This window comes from Mus musculus, chromosome 1, assembly GCF_000001635.26.
Source record: "Mus musculus strain C57BL/6J chromosome 1, GRCm38.p6 C57BL/6J".
Lineage (NCBI taxonomy): Eukaryota > Metazoa > Chordata > Mammalia > Rodentia > Muridae > Mus > Mus musculus.
In genome coordinates, this window is record NC_000067.6 from 69,659,921 (window position 1) to 69,687,715 (window position 27,795).

The window sequence follows — 27,795 nt, forward strand, 5'->3', positions numbered from 1 at the left end:
CAGTACTGCAAGAGAGAAGTCACACTGCAGAGCCCACCTGTCACGAGAGCTGTCAAGGACATTACTGTTTTGTTTAGGAAGTTGTTCTAAATGACCTTTGGGGCCCTGTCCAAGTGTTTGACTCAAGGGTTATTTTCAGCAGAGATGTAACACACAGACACACACATACACACACACACACACAGAGAGAGAGAGAGAGAGAGAGAGAGAGAGAGTTATATTCCAGAAGCGAACTTGGACAATCTGATATTTTAAAATGGGATTTTACGGGCACAGAGCAAAAGGGGGCTTGTCAATCATTCCATGAGCCTGGCACTCTGAGATAGGGGCAGGACACACAGGATTTCCCTACCTCAGGATTCTCTTCATGTTCAAGAGCAAATTTGTGCCTGTACGCAGAGTTCTCAACCATTTGAGAACCATTGTTCCCCTTGGGAGAGTCTCAGAGAAAGCCAAATGCTACAACACACTTCCATGCATATTTGCTCATGTAAAAAACATGTCACACAACGAACCAGACTCAAGGTTCCCCACATGAGGAAGCCATAAAGGACAAAGCTGGAGTTCAGCTTTCCTGTGTGCTAGGCTTAGCCTGTGGGTTTCTAGACAACTCAACAAATGTCACGATGCAGACTCCAGCAGCCCTGAGACACTTTCAAATGAAATCAAGTCCACACAGGGGGATTACCCCTCCCAAAAATGTTTTCTCTTTTGCTATTTCTTAATAGTGTTTTAAAGTATAATGTGTCCTAAATGATTAAGCAGAAGTGTTTGTCTGGGGCAAAAATTAAAGACTTTTGCCAACTTCAAAAACATTAAATATACACACATACCATTTTCTCCCTTTTAGATACCCCAAAACTGAGAAGACAGACTGTTGTCAAAGTGAAAAAACAAAATAAAACACCAATCCCAGAATCTCATGCAATGTTAGGGATGATGTACACTAATATTTTTAAAAGACAATTTTCTATGCTTTCTCTACTAAAATGGTCACTTCCAGGACATCCATCCTGAAAAAACTGAGTTATGTTGTCCTATGGTGCATAGGACACCCACTGACAAGGGCAGACACAGATATACCCTCTGAAAGCTAGAAACAACCTATATGTTCATCAGCAAAGATCAGATAAATAACAAAGAAGCCTACCGGTGAAGGACAGGCCAGTCCACCTCCACTACATAGCTGATATGTGAGAACAAGAATGAAGGGCAAATATGAAAAAATCCAAATAAAAACTATCAAGCCATGGGTCGATGCACACCACATAATCCTGTTAGCACTGTCACTGGGAAAGGAGAAATATGTGTAGACGGTGAATGCGACAGTACACGCTAAAAGATACGGATGGGCCGAGCAGTGGTGACTCATGTCTTTAATCCCAGCACTTGGGAAAGAGAGGCAGGTGGATTTCTGAGTTCGAGGCCAGCTTGGTCTACAGTGTGAGTTCCAGGACAGCCAGGGCTGCACAGAGAAACCCTCTCTCAAAAAAAAAAAAAAAAAAAAAAAAAGATACGATGGATACTTAAGCATTGGTGCTGCAAAAAAATGGACAGGCTTCGCCTCTTGCTTTCCATCTCTCTTCACTGTTTTAACTGAATAATCGGCTCTTACAACATTTTGATTTATAATCTCTACTTAAATGGATTGCTCTTGAGCCACAAACTCTGTAGAATCTTGCACTATCCTGTGGGACGAAGCTCACCAAGCACCTTATCGTGCCCATGACTGTTACATGGTAACTCCGAAATTCTAGCTACAGAGAAGGCAACGGAGCAGCTGCCTTTCCATCCATTCCCTTTTCCCACATGTCTGTTGGTTCTTGGTGAAATGCAAGCTCTTTTGAGAGTAGCGCCAGTTCTGCATTATGCCTGACTTCCTCCCCTGACATCCAACTTAGTGCTTAAAAAGTACTGGCTATAAGTAAACCTTACATTTGTTTGTTGTGAGATCATAGCTTTAAGGTTAGAATTTTAATTTAAAAAGCATGCATCTTCAACTTCCCCAATCATGCAGATGTGGCAATAAATTACTTCCAGATTAGAGAAACAATGATTTAATTAAAGCACATAAATACTATTCCCAATACTAAACAACAAAGCAACGTTGCAGCAAAAGGGACAGAACCATCTCAAAGAGTTCCAGGGAACTTTTCTAAAAAGTTAGGGAAACACGCAAATTTTAAGCAAATGTGCCATTTGGGAACATTCGCTCAAAAGAGAACAATAAGATGGCCTGGGATGGGGGCTCAGTTGGTAAAATGACAGCTTCATAAGTGTGGGACTGACTTCAGATTCCCAGCATCCAGAGAAACAGCTAGATTCAAAGCCCGGTACCTATAATCCCAGTGCTGAGAGGGACAGAGATCCCCACGGCTTGCTGGACAGCCAGCCTGGACCTATCAGTGAGCTCCATGTCTGGTAAGAGACTATCTCAAATAGTAAAAAGAAGGGTACCTGATGTCATACTCTGACATGCACAAGTACATGAAGGTATGTGCACACACACATGTGCACACACATGAACACATGCATACACCACATAAAAAAATAAGAATAAAGACAAATACACATATATTTTTCTTTATTTCTCCTGCCAAACATGATTTCACACACACACACACACACACACACACACACACACACACACACACACGCACGCACATGCACACACACACACACACACGAGTGTGCACGCACGTGTGCACACATACACACACAAACATGAAACACTCGCACAAACCTAGCAAAACCAAAACATTAGGTTCAGCTTCTAGAACACATTTATAACGGTGAATAGGAACCACACATCAGAGTGGCCTGATTATTGATTTCTTAATGGATTACCGCTGCACAAAATTTACACTCACCCAAAAAAGAAAAAAAAAAAAAAAAAAAAAAAAAACCATCAATCTTTGGGTAATAATTATAAACCTATCACAGTACATACAGCATTTTTACTGAATTGAAACTTACTGCTCTCTGCCGGGAAATGACCAATTTTCTGTTTCTCTGGTTCCAACCACAATACGGACTGGTGAACAGCTCCTTACATCAAAAGCTATTACAGGACCCTGCGTGTAAGAGCCACTGCACCTACCATCTGTAAATCGCTACTAGAGAGTGAACGATCAACGATCATTGTGGTCTTCTCTTTTAATTCATTAGCTATGAAAACTGTAAATAAGCAGGCAGAAGACAGTTATTCTTATTAAAGGCCTTTCATTACTGGCAGGTTGTGGCGACAGGGTCCATGGGACACTGACAAGAGCTGGGCTTCACATAGTGTCAAAGCCTCTCTCAAGATCTGCATCAGAAGCTTTGTAAATAACCACGATACAAAGGTAGGTCTCTGTTTAACACTAAACTGTTCTCTATCACTCTTATTAGATACCCAGGGGGCACCATCACAAGAAAGGCACAACTTTCCAAAAGAAAATCCCATCACGCTGGTTCCACCCAGCATTCCTTAATCACTAGATAACAATGTGTAAAAGTACTAAACAATTAGTGTCTTAATCCTCGTATACCACCACCTCCTGACAGACAGCTAATCCCATTCTGAACACCTTATTTGAGCCAGGATGGGCAATGGTCACATAATGAAAATAGGTAATCCAACCCAAATATGGTAGTTTAGAGTCTATAATATGCATGTTTTCATGTTCTAATCAAAACTTTGAGTTATATACATTCGATTTCCTAAAGTGTAATGGGGTATTTCTCATAGAATTAACTAACTTTTTTTTAAAGTGTATTTCCAAACATTCTAGGAACTAAAGAAATGAGATTTGATTGTTGTTATAAAGCATTTACTTTCCTAAGTACTATAAGACCATTAAATTACAATGATAATCAACCATAATAATTAAAATACTATTAAGTATAATATAAAATCAAATAGGAAAGCTAAATACCATTGTAAAATTAACAAAATGGGTTTGTGAAAAAACAGATTTGTGAGGGTGAAATTTAGAGAGAGTAAACTTGGCTTTTTGTTTGCTTTTTAACACATAAGCATATTCTAAATATTATAGCAATCAATTCAGAAAAATAAATATATTCTTTGTCGCCTGATGTGGTCCAGAGCATCCAAGTACCCACTCTGTGTTATAAATAAAGCAAACACACAGGTAAATGGGATGGGAGAAAGCAACAGGCTGTTAAAGCCACAAGACAAGGCATTTTACCACCGTGTCTCTCCCATATGATCTTGGTCCTGTATACAGATCAATACAGTGCAGGCTTTGGAGTGGACACCATTGTATAAAATATCATGCTTGCTTCACAGAGAATTCTTTTCACTGAAGGGACAAGAGAGCAAGCCAACTAATCCACGAGACCATGTTTATTATCTACTGTATTGAGGCTACCACAGTAAACAAGACTGATAATGGTCCTCAAGTAAGTACTGGGAGAAAAAAAAAGACATAAATTCAATTATTTCAGACAGTGTGAAGTGAATCAAATTGGGAAATATTAACAAATATCTAGGAAGGGCTTATATTACTACTGAGCTTCAGTCAAGAGGCAACTAAAGAAATGAGTTAACAAAGAAAGACATCTTCAGTGAAGTCACAGCAAGTGTTGAGAGGGGAATTAATTTGTCTCATCAAGAGATAGAAAGCAGGAAAGAATGAATAGAAAGGGGACCTTACAGACTTTGAGAACTGACTTGCATTTATTCTGCTTCAATGCAAAGTTCTTACACCATTCACAGAAATGGAGCTGCGGCCTGATTCTGGCTTAGGAAGTCCAGCTCTCTGGACTTTAGAGATTATTGGCAATGAGGAAGGCAGAAGGAAGTCAGAAGACCAGTTATAAACGGCCTCAGCATTTTAGGCTTAAATGATTGTGAACTTAAGTTATAGGACAGGATATGGTAAAACCATTCAGGAACTAGTTGAGAATCTCCATAGGACCAATCCACAAGACTGGAAAGTTTGGAGAAAACAATGGCCCTAGAGATTGTTGTTGTCAAATCTATCTGAAGCCTCTATAGACATCATGAGTGAAGAGGATCTGCTGAGTGGAGACAGACTGCCTGTCTGAAAATGAAGGGAAATAATAGATTCTCTATTCCATCTACTACCAGACATCTGCAGAAGGGGGCGATTCCCCGTTTTCTTCCCTTAGAGAAGATGACATATCTCACGCTATTACCGAGAGCTTCTCCTGGCTGATGCTAACTCCCAGGGTCACTTACTTTACCTCAATAGACAACAATGCAGAAAATGCAAACACAGCCGAAAAGGAAACTCAGTAACCGATATTCACGGCTAAGCTGGGGCCTCACGGACAGCAAAGAACTGAGCCCACCACATTCAAAGCATGAGGGCTTTTAAAGCAGTAAGTACTTTGCAATAAGACGCTAAGCACAATTAATAGCAACAGTCTCCAGAGCTGTGACCATTCAGACATGTGATCATCCTGAAAACACATCAAAATTTCAAATAGCTGTAAGTTTAACAATGAAAAGAAAGCAGGTGGGGCCGGTGACCTCCAATCATCCTTAAGGGCCACGCAGTTGCTTGATTTTGTCCTTAAAACTGAACCACTTTTTAATTGAATTTGCTGTTGGACAATTTATACAACTATATAATATATTCTGCTTATTCTCCTCCCCCTCTCTCTTATCTCCTTTCTGCCTCCACTAACACTCACCTCCCACTAGACCTATTTTTCCCCAGGGTCATAATTTTTGGGTTGGTTTTGTGACCCATTTAGTTTAACCAGGGATATGTCACCATTGGACTAGAAATGTCCACTGGAGCAAGTTAAGGTCACCAGGAGCCACCCAATTTTTAAAATGCAATTTAAAACAAACTTTGGCTGCACATTAAAAGTATTTTATACTGACCCAAACCCTCACAAAATAAAGAAAAGGGGAAAAAAACCAACCGGAAACTACACATTGATTAGTGCAAAAGGTTCTCTTCAACCTGTAAATGCATAGGACTCATTACCGTTAAATTGCTACTACAGATTTACAAACTCAAGCCTGAACCTTCAGTTAGGATTAAACCTGCTGCTTTCCTATGTAATGTTCTGGTTAAATATTAAAGACTTAATTCACAGATCTTTGTGCCAACCAAATTACATTTTATAAGCTTGCAAATAGCATACAATTTTGTTGTAACGTTAAGGGAGGAAAAAAAAAAGCTTTGGGAAGAAAAGATTTCATGTTGAGAAATGGCCTGGGGTGGGTAGATGGGGAGATGGCTGGGTGTGGATGCTCACTACCAAGTAGCCTAGAAGACCCGAGCTCATCCTAGGACCCACAGGATGGCAGGGAAGAGATTGCAGGAAAGAAGGGAAACTTGTTCCTGAAAGTTGTTCAATGACCACCTCATGTGTGCCTGCATGTTCATACACACACACACACACACACACACACACACACACACACACACACACACACTACATGAACACAATGAAAAGATGCTTTGCTAAGATACAATGACAGTTGGATGTTCTCTAAACTAATGAGCCCACTGCCTTACACCTTTCAGCTCGGGGGATCTTGACAGACTAGGTAAGGGTTGCTCACTGACAAACCACTTGGGCATTGTTTCGACACATTTAAACAATATTTCAAGAAAAAGATTAAACGGAGGGGGAAACCTTCTGGGGAGGCTGTGTCTCTCATCCCAGGTCCTACTATAATAACGACATCATGGGCAGATATGATAATTACCACACTTGCAGGGGAGAACTGAAGTCTGGCCTCCCCTCCAGTATTGACAGAGCAGTTCGACAGTTCCAGAAAGAACCGTTGGAGTCCTAAGTTTCTCAAGGATCTTTCAGCTCTAAATTCGGGATAAAATTAAATAAAACCAATAGTGTTACCAATAGTGTTACAGGCCAGTTTTTGTTTGAAAGCACTTGGATCCGAGAGATCGGAAACATCATTAGCAAGAAGACTAATAAAAGTGACTTTACAACTCCAACTTTAAGCATGTCTGCCTCTTAAATCATGCTTCTTACCCATATATAACAAAACTGTCTGGAGGGTGCAAGTTTGTTCCACCCTTTAGCTAGGGTGTTAGCATCTGGATGTCGTCCACCAAACACCCCTGCAGTCATCTCTAAACAGTAGTGATGCTGCCAGTTAGAAACTTTTTTGTTTTTTTTTGGTTTTTTGCTTTTTGTTTTTGAAGCCACATAAACTCCCCCACACCCTGAGCAAGCTTTTACTCCAACTGAGTATTCTGCTTGGAGAAGAGAGTAAGCTAAAGTCTAAGCTGGAGCTCACTCAGCATCCATTTTAAAATTGGAGGATGTGATCTCTGGTGTCCTCCACAGATAACATAATTGAAAGGTCCAAGCCCATGGCTATGTGATCAGGAGACACTAGACTAATTAGGATAGGGGTTTAATTCACTTAGTCAATCCACACAGATTAGCTTCCTATGTATCCCAAAGTTCATAAAGAGCTTTCTTTACCTAGAGACTACATTGGGCATTATATTGGCCAACTTTTGTGTAAATGGGGAACTCATTAAAACAAACAAACAAACAAACACAACAACAAACCGAGTTTTTGAAATGCATTAGGCACTGTAAGAAAAGCTTTCTAAGGTTCCTGTATGGATCCCTACAACCAGAAGAGATAAGCATCATCTTGTCCTAGTTTACAAACTAGTAAATCAAGACCAAAAAGCACTGTGCAACGCAACTTTAAAGCTTCACTCTGTCTGCGGCATTCGGGTTACACAAATCAGACATAAATAGTCATTTTCCCTGCCTTCAAGCAGTTTCCGGCCTCCCAGCAAGATAAGCTGGGGCCCAGTCATCAAGTAATGAGAGAGAAGAGAAAGATAAACTCTTCCCAACTTTTAGAGACAACTCTGCTAAAAAAAAAAAAAAAAAAAAAAGGTAGGCAAAGCAATCATGTGTCCACCTAGAAAACTGACCAAAGGCTAGTTAATGTCTACACGTGAAAAAACTTTTCATATATATTCTGTTATGAAATCTGGGGTAGAGACATTCTGTTTTATCCTTGATTCCTCTGAAGAATAAGAGAGAATGCAGTCTGACTCAAAGTTCGGCGATATGGGACAGAGAGGAGGTATAATGAAGGGCATACAAGACGATCAGTATAGCGACTCTCGAAATGTTAGAACCCACCTCAGGAGCCTGCTCACTGACTCATCTCAGCATGTAAGCCATCAAGTTCACATTAAAGAAGAAGAAAAAGGGCAAAGAAGAGTACCTCACTCTGGACAAGGCTAAGTAGGAAGGTCCATAAGTCATACAGCTCTGCCCTGTCCCCAAACAGAGCTTCTGGGTTGCCATCCTTAAAAGAAATGCATTACTACTGCGTAATTACCACTTCAATTATTCCCCACACAAACATCGAAGGTTTGTTTGTGATTTGCTTTAATTAGGTAATTTCGTTTTCATTGCTTCAGTAATTGATTTGAATACAACAGCATTAATAACGGCTTTATATCTGAGTACATGTTTAATTTCAAATAATATTTGTGAGATTTTTTTTTTACCTGAAAACACCCATACATATGAAGAGCAAAATATCTAGTGAGAGATGCAGGTCTCTTGTTAAGTTCTTAGATAATGATTTAGACTACGTTTAAAAAAAATGATGTCAATGAAAATCAAAGAGTAAAATCGTTTCTTTCTTAAAAGAGCCTGTAATAACACAGTAATATAAATTTAACAGAGGCATAGGGTCCTTCTTAGTTAGCATTTGCCTCAGCTTTTCTCAACATACAAATCTTATAAACAGTTCATTAATAACTATCATTCTGTTTAGCTTACTATATGCCAGTCATCACTCCAGCAAACATGCACTGATCATTCCTAATGTTGAATACTACCGTGACCAGGTAAAGCCTGCATTTTGCAAGTCAGGGTAAGATCCCAAGGGCTCTTCGACATAGTAAAAATCAGGGGAAGAGAAAGAGGAAAACCCATGCAATTCTGTAATTTTTAAAAATAAAGTGAATTGTTTTTCAGTAACAAATAACATGCTATTTAAATACCAGCAAAAAGTTTAGTCTCTTCTGAGATTGACTAAATATGGGGATTAACTTTAGTCATTCAGGATGTGAAATTATTTTGCAAAGTATATCTTACAAATAAAATAATTATTCTAAATAGGCTGATCTATCTATCTATCTATCTATCTATCTATCTATCTATCTATCTATCTATCTATCTATCTATCTATTGGTTTGGTTCTTCAAGGTAGGGTTTCTCTGTGTAGCCTTGGCTATTCTGGAACTCACTCTGTAAACCAGGCTGGCCTCAAACTCAGAGATCCACCTGCCTCTGTCTCCCAAGTGTAGGATTAAAGGCCTGCACCACAACTGCCTGGCTACTCTTAGTACTTCTTAGAAATCATTTCCTTGAGCATGTTAAGCACATTCCTTGACTTTGTTTGTTTACTTATTTTTTTCAACAGGGTAGCCTTGGCTACCCTAGAATTCACTTTGTAGACCAGGCAGGCCTCAAACTCATAGAGATTCACCTATCTCTGCCTACTAATCCTTGAATTACAGACCTGACCCGCCATACCCAACTTATTATTTATGAGCTCCATAAACCTACTCTTTACACATAAATTTCATCTCATGACTCATAAAGTTTTATTGAAGAATTAACACAGGGTTAATTTCAGAAAAATGTTTCAGTGGGTAAAAGTCGACATTGGGGTTCTGAAACCTTGATGGAAGTGTATGAGCTACAGAGAATCTTTTTGCTCAGAACCTGTGTAGGAGACACTTCAGGAGGTAATGACAGGTCAGAAACACACCTGGATGCAAAAACCCATTTCCTATTTTGAATGAATATCAAGTGCCTTCATCCTTGTCACCTTCCAGAATGGGAGGGACAAAGAAAGACCTTACAGTTTCTGTCAGGCCCATGTCTCACAAAGGCCTTTTCCCACTGCACTGAAGGAAAATTGCAGCTTAGTAACAAGACCAATATTTAAGGCATCCTTGGTCATCTTAGAATATACTAGTTAGGATATCTCATATACAAAGTACAGTATTAACACATTATGGAAAACATAAAGCCAATCAATGAGTCCAAGGTGGCCTTTGGACACAGTACCAGTTTCTTAGCTAATCTGTTGTAGGCATCGCTAGCTATACTTGCTCGAGCGCGCACACACACACACACACACACACACACACACTCTTAGCTTGGGCTGACTTCCACCTAGCTATGTAGCAAAGGATGACCTTGTAGTCTTGATCTTGACTTTCCTTTCTGAGTGCTGGTATCACAGACAACCGCATGCTCCCATACCTGGTTTCTCTGCTGCTGGACACAGAATGCAGGGCCTTGTGCACACCAGACAAGCACTGCACCAACTGAGCTCCATCACAACCCCGGCCCTCGCCTTTGATGCTGCTTTACCAGCCAGTGCTTCTAGGCTCAAACACTTAAGACACCAGTTTCCCCAACCATCCACCCTCCGGCTTCCGGGTATCCGCTGAAGCCAGTGGTCTGAATCTAGTGTTTATCCATCACCTTCAGTGGGAACCATCCTTTATGGCAGATTTCTCACTCAGGGAAGAAGTTTCCTTGATTGACTGATAAAGTCTGATTTTCCATTGTTTACATTTTCTGAGGGAAAAGGAACTAGAGGATTCTTTTTCATTTGCCTGTTAACTCTCTGCTAGCTCTTATTTTCCAATTCCACTAGAGTGGCTTTTTTTCCTCACTTACGAATTTGTTATTTTGATCCTTGAACTGCTTTTGATTGTTCTATTATTTGACACCTCCACCCCCTCTCGTTCTTTCTCTTTTCCTTATTTCACTGGCCCTACCCCATTACCTCTGTGTTCTCTCTGTCTCTCTCTGTCTCTCTCTCTCTCTGTCTCTCTCTCTCTCTCTCTCTCTCTCTCTGTCTCTCTCTCTCTCTCTCTCTCTCTCTCTCCCACCCCCATATTTTACTGGTCCTACTCCATTAACAGTATACCACAGTCATCTCACTAAAACCATTCTGTCAAAACATATTCACATTGAAAAAAACAAAAACAGCAATACTTGGTCTGGGGAGAAGGCTAAGAGGATAAACTGCACAGGCATGAGGACCTGAGTTCAGATCCCTAGAACCCACTTTTTAAAAGACCCAGTTGTGGTGGCATGCACCTGCATCCCTAGCTCTGGAAGACCCAGAGACAAACAGATGGCATGGGTTCACTGGGCAGTTGGTCTAGCCAAATTGGTGAGCACTGGTCTCAGTGAGAGTCTGATCTCATAACAGCACTGTAGAGAGCAACAGAGGAAGACACCTATACTGACTGCTGGTCTCACATATGCCCATATGCACAGAAATGAAAGTAGACAAACAAAGTTTAAAAAAAAAAACGAAGCAACCCTCAACAGAGTCGTACACTGATGGGCACACAAAAGAGAGTAAGATGTCTATTAAGAGAAAGCAAGATTGCCCATCCTATAGAAAATGGAGCAGAAAATTTCTGTGCAAATTTTAACTCCTACTCAATTTCTCTTCCCATTATCTGCTACAATGACTCCCTTGGTTTTTTGTTTGTTTGTTTGTTTTTGTTTGGTTGGTTTTGGTTTTTTTGCATGAAATCATTTTAGCATCTCCATGTGCATTGTTACATTCATACCATCTTAACCTATGAATGAATATCATCCACATTTGGGAATAAAACACATTATCTGTAAATTCAACTTCAGTATGGTCATTACAAAAAATATGCTACACAGCCAGAGGGCAAGGCACACACCTTTAATCCCAACAACTGGGAGGCAGAGGCACGCAAATCTCTGTGAGTTCAAGGCCAGCCTGGTCTACAGAGAGAGTTCTATGATATCCAATGCTACACAGAGACACCCTGTTGTAAAACAGAACAAAACTCAAAATCTCAAAACAAAACAAAACTTTACAGATAACTAAAATAGGATTCAGTAAAAATGAGGATAATATTTGCATGCAGAAGTTCCCCCAGATTTCAGTATTTACCCTCAGCAGCACTTGACCATTTTCAGAGGGTATAATGTCACTATCTCTCGGGGTTAAGCTCTGGAAATCCCAGGTGTAATCAAATCTCTTCCAGAACAGCTCCACACATTATTTCTTTGAAAGATGCCTACCTAAATTCATTTATTGTTATTTTATTTGCACAAGAAACAAATGTATTTGTTCTTTATAAGATATCCAAAGAATATAAACTGCTTTAGAATTAAAAACAAACAAAAGATCTGCCTGCACTTACAAATTGTAAAACCGCATACAAAACACAAAGTTTTATCTTGGTTGTAGTTTTATGCACATGTTCATATCTATGTCTTAAAATATAACGAGCTTTATCTTGTGTAAAATGGAATGTGATTTGTTGTCTAATTAACTAATGGGATTTGATTTCTTGATTTTTACTCACACTAAAACCACTGAAGTTCATTAAAACACGAACAGAATTAGCTTCACTGTGGTCACTCGTGCAAAAATAACCTGTGGTTTCACATGACTGAGATGCACGGGCATCTACTTCTTAATTTGCTGTGTTCCCCGGATCCCGAACCTGTACAGTCATTGAGTCCCAGATCTGAGACAGATGAACAGAGTAGAGATCACACTTTTGAGAATTTAGATTCACAACAAATGCCAGTATTCTTTTTCTAGGTCTCCGTCTATAAAAGCAGAGTCAACTACAGTTTTCACATACTTTGTGAAAGTTTACCATTGCAAGAGAATTCACCTTATACTTCAAAATAACATATTTGCAGCGAGTTTTGCTGTGTGTAATTTTGAAGCAGAATCCTAAGTGATTAGGTGCTGCCTGTCTGTTAGTTAACAGCTACAAATTCTATTAAGGGGCCTACTTTCCAACTTCCAATGACAAAGAAGTGATCTCAGCTTTTCCACTTTTTGTAAAAGAAATGGATGGATGAATCTTTTATAATCAGTAATTAAATAAATTTTCAGTTCACTTTTCAACCTCAACAGTAACCAATGTACTAGAACTTAAGTAACATCCTACCATCTAAAAGATAAAGATTTGGGCAAGTCTAATTAAAAGATCACGTATAAGGCAGCTTATAAGGAAAAATTTATTTCTGCATATAACTATCATGCAGTGAAATGTGTACATTTTAAAAAACAAAAGTAATATGAAACTTTACAAGAATGGTCACAGTAGAAAATTTCTAAACAGAATAGGGAAAGGAAGAAAGGAAGAAAGGAAGGAAGGATGGAAGGAAGGAAGGAAGGAAGGGAGAAAGGAAGGAAGGAAGGAAGGAAGGAAGGAAGGAAGGAAGGGAAGGAAGGAAGAAATTGGTGCCTCTTTAGAACTCAACTGGAGATGTTTCACGTTAATTCATCTGGAAGAGAACACCGTAGTACCCCCAGCACTTCAAAACATTGCCAAGCCTTACATTTAGTAAGAAGTAGGCAGAGTTGATACAGTCAGGTGTAAGGAGATCTACAGCTTCAATGATAATAAGAGAGTAATGACAAGAATGTCAAGGGTGTCGACACCATGAATGTTAATTTATTAGAACGTGACTTTTCACTGATTAATTACATGCTCTTCAAAATATCTTCAGAGCACAAGAAAAGTTAATTGAAGCATTTCATCTTGTATATGCTACTAAAAACAGATTTAAGTAAGTGACAGAGAGCTGCCTTTAAAATTACATATAGAATGCAATCCGTAAACTCTAAATGTTCTGCGTAAAGACAGAGCAATAGGACCAGCAGCAGTGATGCCTCAGGGCAGCACTTAAAGCATCGTTATCTCAGGCCCTGCTGAAACTGAGCATGGAAGAAAACATAAAGAGAGCTGTAGATCCCAACAGATCGTCAGGTGGGAAAATGACAAGAGATATTATAAAATAAACACAGACTTAGGAAGAGGTGGGTAAATTAGGATTTGCAAGTTATTTAACATCTAAGAAATTAAAATTCCAACTTCATTCAGCTTGGTCAAAAGCACCTCATTTAAATATATAGACCATATGATGAGCTTAAATGGGTTTTCTTTTTATTCAATAAATATTCTCTGGCCTCCTACATGGTATACTGCATGTGGGAACTAGACAGACAGAATATGACCATGGTCCTCAATGATAACAGGAGAAATCTCAGACTTGTTTCTCTGGGGTAGCCTAATAATATAAACACTCCTTTAAAATACTCTTTAATTTACACTCAGTACTTACAATATCTTTTATAATAGCTAACATGAAGTATTAAATAATTTTGAGAAAGAATCTCATTTGCAATGGTCAGATTGTGTCACTTAAAATGAGATTTAAAAAAAAATATATATATATATATAACTTATAATACTAAACATACCACAAAAGTTTCAAAGAGAAGGGATGCAATATTTTATTTAAAAACAGGGAACTAATGCCATGGTTTTGTGCTTTCAATCTTGAGCTCACTAAAGGCGACTTTTCCAGGTATCAGAGCTCTAACGCGGCATTCAAGCCTCTCAAACTGCTGACCACATCACCTGTCAACGGTTCTGCGAATCTGAGATGAAATTTATGACAATAAGAGTTGAGGAATCCTTTGTAGGTGATGTAAGATTGCCTTCATAGAGGTGAGCTATATAACCAACATTTAATAAATTTAAGACAGATATAAATCACATTTAAGAAAATGAATAGATCCTAGGCCAGCAAGGATTGTTTATAGCTTGATTACATGTATTAATGTAGGTAATAAATGGAATTTGGCTGACTTAGCTGAGGAAGGTAGGAGAAGAAAAGGAAGAGGAGGGAGAATATTATTATTATTATTATTATTATTATTATTATTATTATTATTATTATTATTATCATCATTATTATTACTGGGCTTTGGGCTGAAATCAGAGCTGGGGAGTCTAAAGCCACTAACACTGTAAGGGGAAGACACTGGATCAAAGAACTTCAACTCCATAGACAGCACTATCTCTATTGTGGGGTTGAATACACTATAGCAGTAAATACTTGATTCTGTACCTCTCAGCAAGTGACCTTTGCTCATTACTCATGCAGGTCAGTTCACAAAACTAGGGGACCCAGTGTTATGGAATGCAATGGCAATCACCTGACCCCTTAAAGATGGTCTGTTCAGAACACCTCAGGGTTCCCATTCCTTGACAGCAGCCATGTAGTACATAAAGTAAGTGCTCAATAAATGTTTGTTAGGCCAAGTAAACATGTATTTTAGAGACTGCTGAAGTTCATACATAAAGGAAATCTCAGATGTTTTGTCATTAACACTCATTTGAAATTTAATGGCATTGTAGAAAATTACAATTTTAGATCAAATTCTCTAATACATGTTTTTAAACAAAAAAATAAAGAAAGAATAAGTTGTAACACATTATTCTGTAGTAATATTATAGGTTTTTAAATAAATAATACATATAATATTCACATATGGATCTCAAAGTTCTGAAAAATAATCTGGACTAGAATGCTAAAATTGTTTGACTATGCAGCAGAACTAACAGGTACTTAGCTAGCAATTAGTCACGTACTATCAGCTACACGGTTGCTAAGTGAGATACGGTTTACAAACTAAATGCAATTTACTAGAGGATAAACATTTGAATTTGTGATACTTATTAGGCTTGTGGCATATATATATATATATATATATATATATAAACTTAAAATACTAAATAGACCACAAAAAATTTCGAAGAAAAGGGCTGCAATATTTTATTTAAAAAAACCAGTGACTCAATCACACAGGTTAACTCAACTTCTGAAAATAAGAAATATAAATAAATAAATAAATAAATAAATAAATAAAAAAGAGGGGTAGGGATTCTGCTAAGCAAACAGTCTGCCAAACTATGTGCTTATTCATTTAAATTTTTACTTATTGGTATAATTGAGGGAATGAGGTCACTGATCAACATTCTAACAGTTATTGATGGATGGATTTTTAAGAAACACTAAACTAGTGTTAAAGTAATACAGGGGCAAAGTAATGGAAATGAAGAGGCAGAGCAATGACCAATGAAGACTTCTACTTCAGTCAAGCCTGTCCCAGTACTATCAGCTCCCAAATTCTAAGTTTTTCCCAGTCACTTAGCTCTGAGTATCCCGTCTCTTCTGACTGGCAGAATGCACCCCACTCTAACCAGGAACTTAAGGGCCATCCTCAACTCCTTAAGGATCTTCCTTACCTCCACTGTTAACGCCCTGGCCACTTTAAAACGCTACCCCACCCTTCTCTTCATCTTCATCCCACTACCACCAGCTCTCCTGGCTTGTCACTTAGTCACCACAGAAGCCTGGTCAAGGTGTCCCCAACTGCCCATCCACAGCCTACATTCCTCACGTTACAGCCACTAAAACCACGTCAATCAAAAACCTCAAGTCGCCTGCTTTGTTAGCACCCTGGGCTCCACTAAAAAGTTAAAGCCAGGTTTCCTGTCACACAAGATATTCCAGTGTCCTGCCTTGATTAAGTCTCCAGAGCCATCTCTGACTTCAGATTCCTACAGAATTCGGAGCCGCTTTACACTCCAGAAATGCCAACCTGCTTGTTCCGTTTCCCAGAATGCCCAAGGTGTTTCTCCTCACTGGGAGTCGCCATTTAATGAGAGTCTTTCACTTCCCCCCTAACTCCTTTATACTTATTACATGTCAGCTCACAGAGCCTCTCTCTAGAAAATTCTCTCTGAAATCATATGACTTCTAGCCTCCTATAATCAAGACTCTGCTTCCCACAATATGATACTGAGAGTACCTTTCTCTGTGTTCCATCTGAGCATCGTTCCTACAGAAGGAATACAGTCTACCTCTCTGTTCATCTCACTTTGGAGAGACCAGCAGGCAAACCAACTAGAAAAATAAAGCAAAATTCCAAATGTATAAGACTAACAAACATATTTTAAACTGACTGAAAACAACTAAACTATCACACCAAAAACATATAATGTGGCCTGCAGAGTGATTATGAGATACAATTTTGTGGCGCTCTGGGACAGAGGGGATGGCTCAGGGGTTAAGAACGGACATTGCTCTTCAAGAGGATCTGAATTTGGTTCCCAGAACCCATTACTGCATAATCATTTCAGCTCCAGGGGACCAGACACTCCCTTCGGTCCTCTACAGGCACCTGGACTTGTGTAAAGTTATCCCCAAACAGACACACTCATGAATATAATGAAAATTATAGGTTTAAAACAGAATTTATCATCCCGAATTCAGAAGCATTAAATGAGATTAAGCTGTCGATGGGAGCTCTAGAAAAGGACAGTTCGTCAGCGTGGATAGAAAATTCCATTAGGGCTTTTTCTCTTTGCTCTTAGTGACTGGTGTCTTTGAGGCACAAACGATAACTTAAATAGATACACCAAAATGAAAAACCATTACTTATGAGTGTAGGAACCAGTAAAAGAAAAATCCAATATGTAAGTCAACTCTATGGCTTTTTAGCTAAATGCTTCATAGATGCACTAAGGAACAGTTGATATCCTTCTTCTATTTTTATACTAAATTATCAGAAATACTCAGTTCCATGGCCCCATGCAGTAAACAGCCAGAGCAATAGATCCAGATTTCAAACAGATCCGGATCAGAAGACAACCCCTTTCTCTTGTGAGCCATTCCTATATGAAAATTAATTCATTAACTAATGAATTAATTAATTAACTGGACTTTCCTAGGCAATAGCCTCTGTGATCATGCATCAGATTTGACCATATGTTGGTAGCTCTGCTGAATAGTTCTCATATCTTACTTCATTTAAACTTCACAACAGTCCGGTGGGGTCAGTTTCAGTGACCCTCAAATTACAGGTGAGCAACTGAAAGCAATAGGTGTCAAGTAAAATGCCATGCTTCATATGTAAGGTGTGTGTGTATGGGGGAGGGGGGTAGTAAGTTACTAAGAAAGCAGAAATTCTAGCATATTAAGTCAGAGGCTACTCACATACTCACACACCTTATGATGCTCAGCTTTAGGCTCTCAAATGGAGACATTCTTTCCCGTCCTCAAAGAGGTACAGTAGAGGCTGAGCAAACGGTATGGAAAACATTTAGCCCAGCATCTGAGAGGCTGGTGTGCCCTCAATAACACTGGCAAGCCGACTTCCTCCAACAGTGATAAGAGTTGTAAAGAAAACGAAGTTCACAAGTATTCCCTAAATATTTCTTATCATTTCAAAGTGGAGATATTCTGAGTCTCTATTCACAAGAAGAAAGTGCTATCAGATTTATTACATATATATATATATATATATATATATATATATATACATATACATATATACATATATATATATGTAATAAAAAGTAAAAAAAAATAAAATCAGCAGTGTACTCTGCTTAATTTTTGGACTGTGATACTTAGTTTCCATAGTATAAGATCAAAATATATCAGTATTCAAAATTTATCAACATGTCAAAGGAAAGAGAAGCATTGGATCCAGGGGCTTCCTGGGTGGTGGCTCTCAGGAAGGTTCCCGGTGAACTTAATCAATTGTATCACATTTAAAAAGCTGTAGAAAGGACTTCCACCAGGAGGGAGGGAGTGCAACACAGAAATATAACATCTCGACAGAAAGTTGTCTTGTTTGCCTCTCACTTCTACCAGCCTAAATGGAGGAGCCACGTTGGATGAAGGACAGAGGAAGCGATGCAGCGGTCTTGCTGTTAATGACCTGAGAGCCAATGCTCATGCTTGCTTTCTGTTTAAACTTTTCACTTTTTCCTCTGCTTTTGATATAGTCATGGCACTTAACTCTGACAGCTGGGAAATCAGGGTGCTTGGTTGTGGTTTTCAAGTTCTAGCAAATGAGAACTAAATGCCTATATATACATACACACACACACATATATATATATATATATATATATATATATATATGCACAGAGAGAGAGAGACATACACACATACACATACAAACATGCATACATACATACATAGACACACTGCAGTGCCTGCACATATACACACACCAATACACACAAACATACACCTATTCAGCTACGTGCACACATACACACACAAATACACACATACAAACATACACAGACACACATGCAGCCGCCTACACATACACATATGCATACAAATACATACATGTACACAAACATACATACATATAGAGAAATACATCCATGCATACAGACACACACACACACACACACACACACACACACACACATGAACATCACTGCTATGAGTCCAAAAAGAGCTATGCTTTACATCAAACTAATCTGGTGTTACATTAGGGTGTGCCCTATGAAAATCCAACCGAGGGTGACTGCCAAACTAAGCGGCAGAAGAAACTCGGAAAGTCAAGGATCCTACAATGAGCTCTGTTGTACAAATCCCATTGCAGGACAGCTTGACAGGAATATTGACACTGCTCCACCTTCACACCAATTCTCCACGACTTCTGAAATTCTCAGGGGTTTTCTTGTCACTAAAACACCACATTGGGACACAGCAGACACCATCCCAGAGTGATACTACAGAGACAACAGTTAGCTAATCAACCCACAAGATAACATCCCAACTGTGAGAATTTTGTCTTTCTTCGGCGACATCAGGGGTCAATTGATTTCTTCCAGCCTCAGTTTGCACATGTGAGAACTAGAACCTCATACTACACGTCTGCCTTGCTGTGTTCTAAAAACGGAAACAATCTATGAAAAGGAGGAATGTAAAACACCATGAGAAGACTAAACTAGATTCCCTGATCTGATGATTGGTGAGAGCCTTGTAAAACAAGAATTACTACTTCTTCCGATTCCATACATGCCACCTGGCCATCAAGCTGGCTGATCATCAACAGCACTGACTGGATGGCCACTCCTCCTGGAGCTTTAAAGTCATAGAAACTTTAAAGTCATGGGGTAGTTTCCCATCATTTACGTTATAACCTGCTAAGAAAATTCATGTATGGCCAAAAAAAAAGAGGTGTAAAATAAATTATGAATTTAGCACCTTAAAAAAAATGTTCAAAGACCACTGAGATGATCCATTGGGCAGAAAGGTTTGCTGCCAAGCCTGGAAGCCTTAGTTCGATACCCACAATCCACACAGTGGAAGGCAGGAGCTGGCTTTGTCTGTGGCTTTGCCATCCACACGGTGGCATGTATGCACACATACACATTAATTAGTGAGATAGTGTGATTTAAAAAAAAAAAAACTAAATGTTAAAAACAATCAGCTATAAGTATAGAGTGTCTGGGAACTGATAGTGAAGCAGGACTCCAAGAATTGGGAATAAGCTAACCCAGAAACAGACTGAATCGTGAGGTAAGTTTCATCTCACAGGCCAGAACACAATACAGATTATTTTTATACCATTCTGTCTGAGTTGTCTATCTCAGATCCTTAGCTTCCAGATTCTGTTTCTAAAGTCCCTTAACTCTGTATGTTTCCAAGAGCCATCAAGGCACGCACTGTCATCCCTGACATCAGCGAACTCAACATGGACACTAATGATCTCAGGCAACGACGCCCATCCTCTTATCAAAGAGATCCATATTCCGGAAGAAAGAGTCTAAAGGGTTCTATGAAAAAAATCACTCTAAAAACACAGGAAGCAATCATTATGAGATGTTAGGATCACTAATATCTGCTACTTCCTTGAAGGTTATCTTATTCGTGAATTTAAAACCCAAAACTGTCAGGTATTGTATCCCTCTTCCTTCTCTCCCAAGTTACTCCGGCTCTATTCTTGTAATGTCAAGTGGTGATGGCTGCTGTCATTCTTTTTATGCTATAGATGGCAGTCAGTGTATAGATGCTCTTCAACTTAGAATAGTCACCAAATCCACTACACTGATGACTGGCACCTTACAGTCATGCTGACCCGTTTCCTGAAGGCAGAGTAAGTGGGTTATCATGCCTTACTGGAGTTACACATAAGTGCTTCTTTCCGGCTATAGGCACTTTTTTACCCAATCAGAAAAGTTTTCCCACTGACCTCTAGCTTTAATACTTCTAATCCAAACTTTTAATTCCTTCCATGAAAGAAACAGCCTCGTAAGAAATATATCTGCATATATTCTTTTAATGCAGAGAACATGTTATTTCCATGTATTAAAGGCAACAGCATATGTTAATGGATAAACAAGCAAGCGGTGCTGGCCCCAAATACAAAATTTATTCCAAGTTTCAAACATTTATTCCAAGTTTCAAAGTGACCGACTCTAGGCCTCTATTCTAATTAACAGACAAGAGTCTTTCTCAGACTCGGTTTGCTTTGGCAATCTAAAATACTGATGGTTCTCCTAGATCTACCAGAGAGGAAACCTGGGTATCTCCCACATCTAACACCTAAGTGGGTAACCTAGATACCGTAAATAGAGGCTGCAGAAAGGATGCACCAGACAGCTCTGAAGTGAGAGCCAAAATATTTAACCAGCAACTCGGAAAACACTGCAGCACTCAGCCAAAAACTGTACGAGCATGGGATTGCCACAGGCTAGAAAATTAAAACAAAACAAAACAAAACCCACAAAATTACTAAACTTCAGTTTACTGTTCTTGGGTGAGAAAGTCCCAGTGTGGGAGCAAAGAAAAAAAAAGCAGCTTATCTGTTCACATTAACCATTTCTGTACTTTGCAATGTTTATTTTAAAGAGAAGGGAAATGCCTTTTTGATTGAAGCAATTAAATAAAAGCAGATCACAAAATGCCAACTAAGTGAGCAAGAACCTTTTTTTTTTTTTTTTTGCTAATTTTCTGGTTGTGACTAGAAAGGACAGGCTAGTCCAATAAACAGCTACTCTATATTTTACATACTTTATGTTTTTAACAGTAGGTAAAGAGTAAGTAGAATACCATAGAAAGCTCAATGTAAATCTAACTTAACCCATTAGACATTTTTCTGAAAAAGTTGTTTCTAACAAATGAAACCATAGTCTACCAAAGTACTAATAATATTAAATATTAAAGTGAAAAAAATCTCTATATACTATTACAGTAATATAACTTTTCTCAAATCAATAAGCAAAAAAACCAAAGTGCTACAAATCCATTACAAGAGTTAAACAATATAATTCAGCATGAATCACTCAACACCACCAGGATTTTTTCCTTTCTACATCACAGAGGCCGCCTTCAAGAATGAAATGTCCTGAATACGTTTTCCTCATTCATAAAAAGAAAGAAAACTTTTAAATGAAGTCAAGTCAAATAGCTCAATCAGAATTTCAAGCCAATGGCTAAAATCACCTGAGGTTTGTGAAGACATGCAAAGTGTACCCAAGGGTAACTTATATACTTGTGCTTAGAATTCAGAAGTCTTCACTCATTATAAAGTTTCTAACTTTACAATAACCTAAGTCAGGCTAGAAGAAAGACCAGGAAAGAAGTTCTCTCCGATAACCAGAACTGACTTAAGAATATGCTTGTAGTTAAGTAGCTTATTTGGTTTGCCCCAGTTGTTAAACCTTCAAAGAAGTCTCCTTCATCACCCAAAAAGATAAGTTGTAAATTAAACTAAACTTAACATAAACCATGACCTTCCTATTTAAGACCACAACATATATCCAAAGTGCAGAGGAGACGACACCTCAAGCTTGAGCTAAGAGTGGCAAACCACTTGCACTGAATTAACTGATCTGATAAGACAGTTTCATTAAAAGACAGACTTAACAAATAAACGCATCTTGTCCTCCACACTGACAGCACGCCTTTCTATCACACTCAACATTGTTTAGGACACTCCATGTCAGAAACACTGAAGACTCAAACTGCCACTCCTGCAAACCCAAAAGCATCCTTCTGAGAATCTTTTTTTCCCCCTTCTGGACAATGTTAAACAAAATGATATATAGAAATAGATGCAAATGAGTTCCTCAAATTTTCAATGACATTTCGCTTCCAATCCTCTAAAGGAGAAAGTTTTACATTGTTTTTTTTTCTTGCTTTCTGAGCAAGCGAGTAACACTTCAATTTTACCACTGATGGTCTAGCTCTTATTTCTTCTACTTCATTTTCTTTTTTTTAATAACCCTGAAGAGTCCTTTGGTAAAGCTACATTTCTCTATTTTTTTTTAACCAAACATCAAATCTAGATGTGACCCTTGAATTGAAAACAATAATCAGTAAATTCTAATAACATCTCTTACCCGGTACAGGTAGGCACCAGCTAGCAAACGCCACCTTGGGACAGTTCAGACTAGTAAGTAGGCTCATGTTTTATGATACTAGAATGAACGGAAATAAATCTGTGTTGTTCTTTTCTTAGCAAAAGCTACAGCAGTACCTCCGTCCCAGAGTGAGCAGACCCCACAGACCTGACAAATCCAAACCTCTCACTTGAGAATTTAAAAAAGTAATAATCATCACAAAATGAAGACTTACTGCTTGTCATGTGACTTGGCGAGGCGTGCTGTCCATTGGGTGTGCTTGAGGTGAGGTCAATGGCCATATTGGCGTGTTCCCCTTCGGGTGAAAGCTCATTGTCACCTGCTTTCAAAAAAATACATTCTTTTGGTTTCTGTTCATTGTCACGTAACATGTAATTACTCAGACTGCCTCATATTCAGAGGGCACTCAGAACCGAATGCTCAAGAAACATGCTTTTTTTTTTTAAAGAGAAACTACAAGGAAATAAAATACATAGTAAATGAATGAAATGTAGAGAAAACACACACACACACAGCCTATAATAGAAAAGTGAACAAACTTTATTATCATAGCATTCTTACAGGTCAATGACAATAGAGACCATCTGAGGTCCAAAATAGTTGTAGTAGAAACAGCAAGGTTTTTCTAATAATCTAATTTAATCAATATAAAGTACTTTAAAGTAAATATTTTTTAAAACGTTTGCTGGATGGTTCAAATGAGCTTGCTTTTTTAAGAAAGGTGAACTTAAGAAGCCAATTCCTTCCTATTATATGTCTGGGAAAATCAGGTTACCTAGCAGTAAATCTTTAGTACATTTCTCCCCACCCCCACCCCCCAGTAGAAGAAATATCTATAACCTGGGGTATTCTAAATTTAAATTAAACAGGGAAACCAGTCAAATAAGAAACTAAAGATCTGCTGGCTACAAGCCTTAAATAATGTCCTTTCTGAAAAAAGTAGATTTCTATGCCCCCTTCTTAGTTTGCTCCTGGTAATACTTCCTCGTATCTGTTGCAAGGGGAAATGGTGAAGAGCAAATAAAGCTGGAGAACACGTACTAAAGACCCATGGCTCAGGGACTCACACACAGGGAGCAAGAAGCTCACTTGATTGCCCACAGCAAATTAATGAAAAGGAATACTCACATGTTATATAGCCATCAATTGCGTCTGTTTCCATAGTCAAAGTGCAGTGCTGGAACACAAAAGATTGCAACCTTTACCCAAGGATTCCTCCCTGTATCTGCCATTAAATTCTTCACTTATTTCAAGCCCCAAGCAGGTAGTGCATGTTGCTCCTGCAACCTGTGCCTGAGAAACATACTACAGTGTACTGTGCGTGCTCATTTGCAAGTCATTGAACTCTCTGCAAATGATCTGATTCCTGCTGGAGATAGGATAGGGACATAGGGACGCTAAGTGTCCTGTGAGATGGGCTGTAGCAAGAGAAGAACGACTCTCTCTCGTCAAAATTTACCCGGTTTATTGGGGGAAAAAATAGGAGAGGGTAATCTCCAATTTGCCAACTGTAACTGCTATCTAAGTATTTTACCACTCACTACTTCCCACAATCGCCCTGCAGTTTGAGTACTTCCCTAGTATACAGACAGCTCTATTCACAATTGTTGCAAGTTGGTTCATCATGTTCTAATGGGGGGGGGGGGGGGGCACAGAGAACAAACAAAACATAAGAAAACAAAACAAAACAAAACTACTTAGTACTAGACTGTATCCCAAAGACTTTTGCGGCAGTTGGCCAACTCTGGCTTGTACTGACGTTTTAGCCCACCCCAAATCCTGTGTGAGCACCTGTTCCACGTACCCTAATTTCCTGCCAGACTATGGCCGGAGACAATGCCAAGCCTACTTGAGACATTCGGAGTTCCAACAAGTCAGAAACTTTTGGCTGTGCACGAGGGGAGGGGAGGATTTTCCTCTCCCCAAGTGTGAGGAATGATTTTCATGCATCAATAACACAAATACTTTTGTATCCCCAGAAACAAAAGTAAATTGCATGAGACAACACCCCCTAGCTTTGATTCACATCATAAGAAGATCGATAATCTAACTGTATTCTTTGAGGGAAAAAGTTACAGAATTGACAAGTCCTGAAAAAGATTTTTACTTATTTTTCCCCCCTTTGGCCCAGGTCCTTTTTGCCTTTAGTTTCAAAACTCTCAAAGCACCAGCAGCTAAATTATTCACAATGAGCCATTTCTGTATTGATCGCCAAGTATATTTAGCCCTAGCTCCTGGAATTTCTCCATTACTTACTGGAAAACAGGCAGCTTCACTTCTTGTCTCCAAAACCACTTCCCTTCTCCCTCCCCTCCCCTTCACCACCAGCCTCCCTACCCCCCTCCCGCCCCCCAAAAACTTTTCTTTCTTTCTTTATGGAATAATCAGATCAAATTCCCAGTCACTACATAGCAGTTAAATTCCGACCTGCTCTACTCTTATCAAATTCTTTCAATTAGGTTACGTAAGGTTTGAAAGAAAGGGACCCGGAAAGTTTTAAAGGGGAGCAGTTTCTACCGAGAGCTTACAAATGAGTCTATCTCTTTAAAAATGTACACATTTAACACACATACTAAAAAGAAGCGTCAGTTAGAAGCAAAAGAAGTCTGCGCCAACAGTGAAAGGGTTATTAAACCCTCAGTGAAGGAAAAGGAAGAAAAAGGAAGAAAAAGGAGAAAGAGAAACAAAATGTACATACAAAAGAAATTGTCCTCTGATTAAAAAACAGTCATCACCATTTCCAGCTCTGTCGGGAGCTCCCAGCTTCTTCTAACCCCTCAAGGAGGAGGTGACAATGTCGGGCTGAAGAGAAACGGAGAAAGAAAGAAAGAAAGAAAGAAGTTTTTTGTGTCCCCCCCCCCTTCCCTCCCTGCCCCCTCCAGGCAAAGCCCCCTGCAGAGTTGAAGCCGAGGAGGAGGGAAAGCACTTTACAGGTGGGTCATTCCAAGACCGAATCCAGCAAACAGATCGGCTGATAAACAAAACCAAGAAATGAGAGAGAAGGAACACTCCCCCCCAACCTCCTCCTCCTCCTCCTCCTTCTCCTCCTCCTCGTCCTCCTCCTCCCCCGCCCCCGCCCCCTCGTCCCTTTGGGATGGTCTAGTAGGAAAAGTCACTCAGGAATGGCACCACGTACTTTCAGGAAAGAGGAAAAAAAAAAAAAAAAAAAAAAAGACAGGGAGGGAGGGAGAGAAAGAGAGAGAGGTCAGTGCTACAGCAATGCGATTAACGAGAAGAGAAAAAACTTGATCCACCGGTTCCTTAAGAATCGACCAAAAGCTAAGACAAGAAAACTGAAAGAAAAAGGGGAGGGGGGGTACGAGGGGAGGGACAGTCAGGCAGAACCCAGCAAGGAACCTAGGCCAACTTCACAGGACTGTTTTGTGGCCTCTGGCAAAATAGGAAAAAAAGAAAAAGAAAAAGAAATTAAATCTTCATTCCATCTCCTTCGTCCATACCAGAACCTGTCAAAGCGATTTAACTGTTGCTGTTATACATGTGTCACACCAGATTTTTATTATTATTTTTGTTTTGTTTTGTTTTCAATCTCAACAGTATAATAGCCTCTATCCAGACAGCTGCAATCTATGCCAGGTTATCCAATCTTTCTTCTTGGAATTCAAGTTAAAACAAAGCAAAAACAAGTCCAAATCCATGACAGCTATAAAGATGAGAACTGATTAGTCCATTAACATCCCAGAAGCAGATTACAAGGAGGGGACGATACATTAAGGCAAAGGACATCATCTTCAACGAAATTCCCTGAGCGTCCTTAACAGAGATCATTTCCCTAATCAGAGCCACAACCCATCCCTCCCCAAAGAAAAGCGTCTATATTATTATTATCCCTGGTTAACAGCAACAAGTCATTCGATCACACCACACTGTTAAACAAGATTCCATATCATTACACTTAACTTTGAAAACACTCCCCCTCCCCAACCCCTTTGCAAACCATACACAAATTGATAGATAATCTATGAATCAGAAGACAAATAAAACAAGAGCTGTTCTTCCCCACGCAAAAAGCCAAGCGGAGATTTACCTCAGCAGTGCATGCAGTAAAATAATCCCATCACCCTTTTGTTTGTGTTTACTGTTAGTGTGTCCTCTCCCTCTCTCTCTTTCTTTCTTTCCTGTGCCTAACGTGTGTTTGTGCACTGCAGTTGGTGGTGGAAACTAAGGCAGTGGATCTGTAGCTAAGGGTAATCCTGTTTTTACTTCCTCCATCTTCAGCGAGGAGCAGGGTTAGCCCGGGACAGCTGGTCAAACCCCGAGAAACCGATCCGGCGGAGCCCGAGCACATCTCCCCCGCCGGCCGGGCTCGCGCAGACGCCCGCGGGCGGAGGGCGGGCAGCGGCGGCGGCGGTGGCGGCCGCGCGCGCGCGGAGGGGGTTGGGGGGGGGGTCGTCAGCGAGCGCCCGGGTCCGTGAGAGCCGGGAGCGGGCGGGCGGGTGAGCGAGCGAGCGAGCGGGCGAGCGCGCGGGCGGGAGGGGCGGGGGCGCGTGTCTGCGCGCTCGGCCGCTCGTTCGGCGCGCTCGGCAATCGATTACAGGACAAGTGCCGCGCGGCTCCGCGCCTCCTCCGCGCCTCCTCCGCGCCCCGCGCGCCCCCCGCGCCGGCTCCGCCCCTCTCCCCGCGCCCCGCTGCTCACGTTCTCCGCTGGCCGCGCGGGAGGGACGATCTCGGGCTCCCCCGGCTCATGTCGGCCGCGGGAAGT

General features: G+C 39.9%; 1 protein-coding gene across 17 annotated transcripts in view; it reads right to left on the bottom strand.

The window, feature by feature from the left end:
* Positions 1-27,431, bottom strand: part of Ikzf2 (IKAROS family zinc finger 2) — a 156,145-nt gene extending 128,714 nt beyond the window's left edge. For 2 of the 17 annotated variants that reach the window (XM_030253878.1, XM_006495966.4), the window contains exons 1-3: positions 27,121-27,429; positions 24,204-24,252; positions 23,290-23,394 (exon numbers count right to left, since the gene is read on the bottom strand). In XM_030253878.1, the coding sequence (XP_030109738.1) occupies positions 23,290-23,394; positions 24,204-24,237 (139 nt within the window). In that variant the 5' untranslated portion in view covers positions 24,238-24,252; positions 27,121-27,429. Of the gene's footprint in view, positions 1-23,289; positions 23,398-24,203; positions 24,253-24,879; positions 26,176-26,211; positions 26,232-27,120 lie in introns of those variants that run through there. The other 15 variants (XM_006495968.3, XM_006495959.3, XM_011238509.2 and 12 more) reach the window with 13 other exon arrangements.
* Between the last annotated feature and the right edge of the window lie 364 nt (positions 27,432-27,795).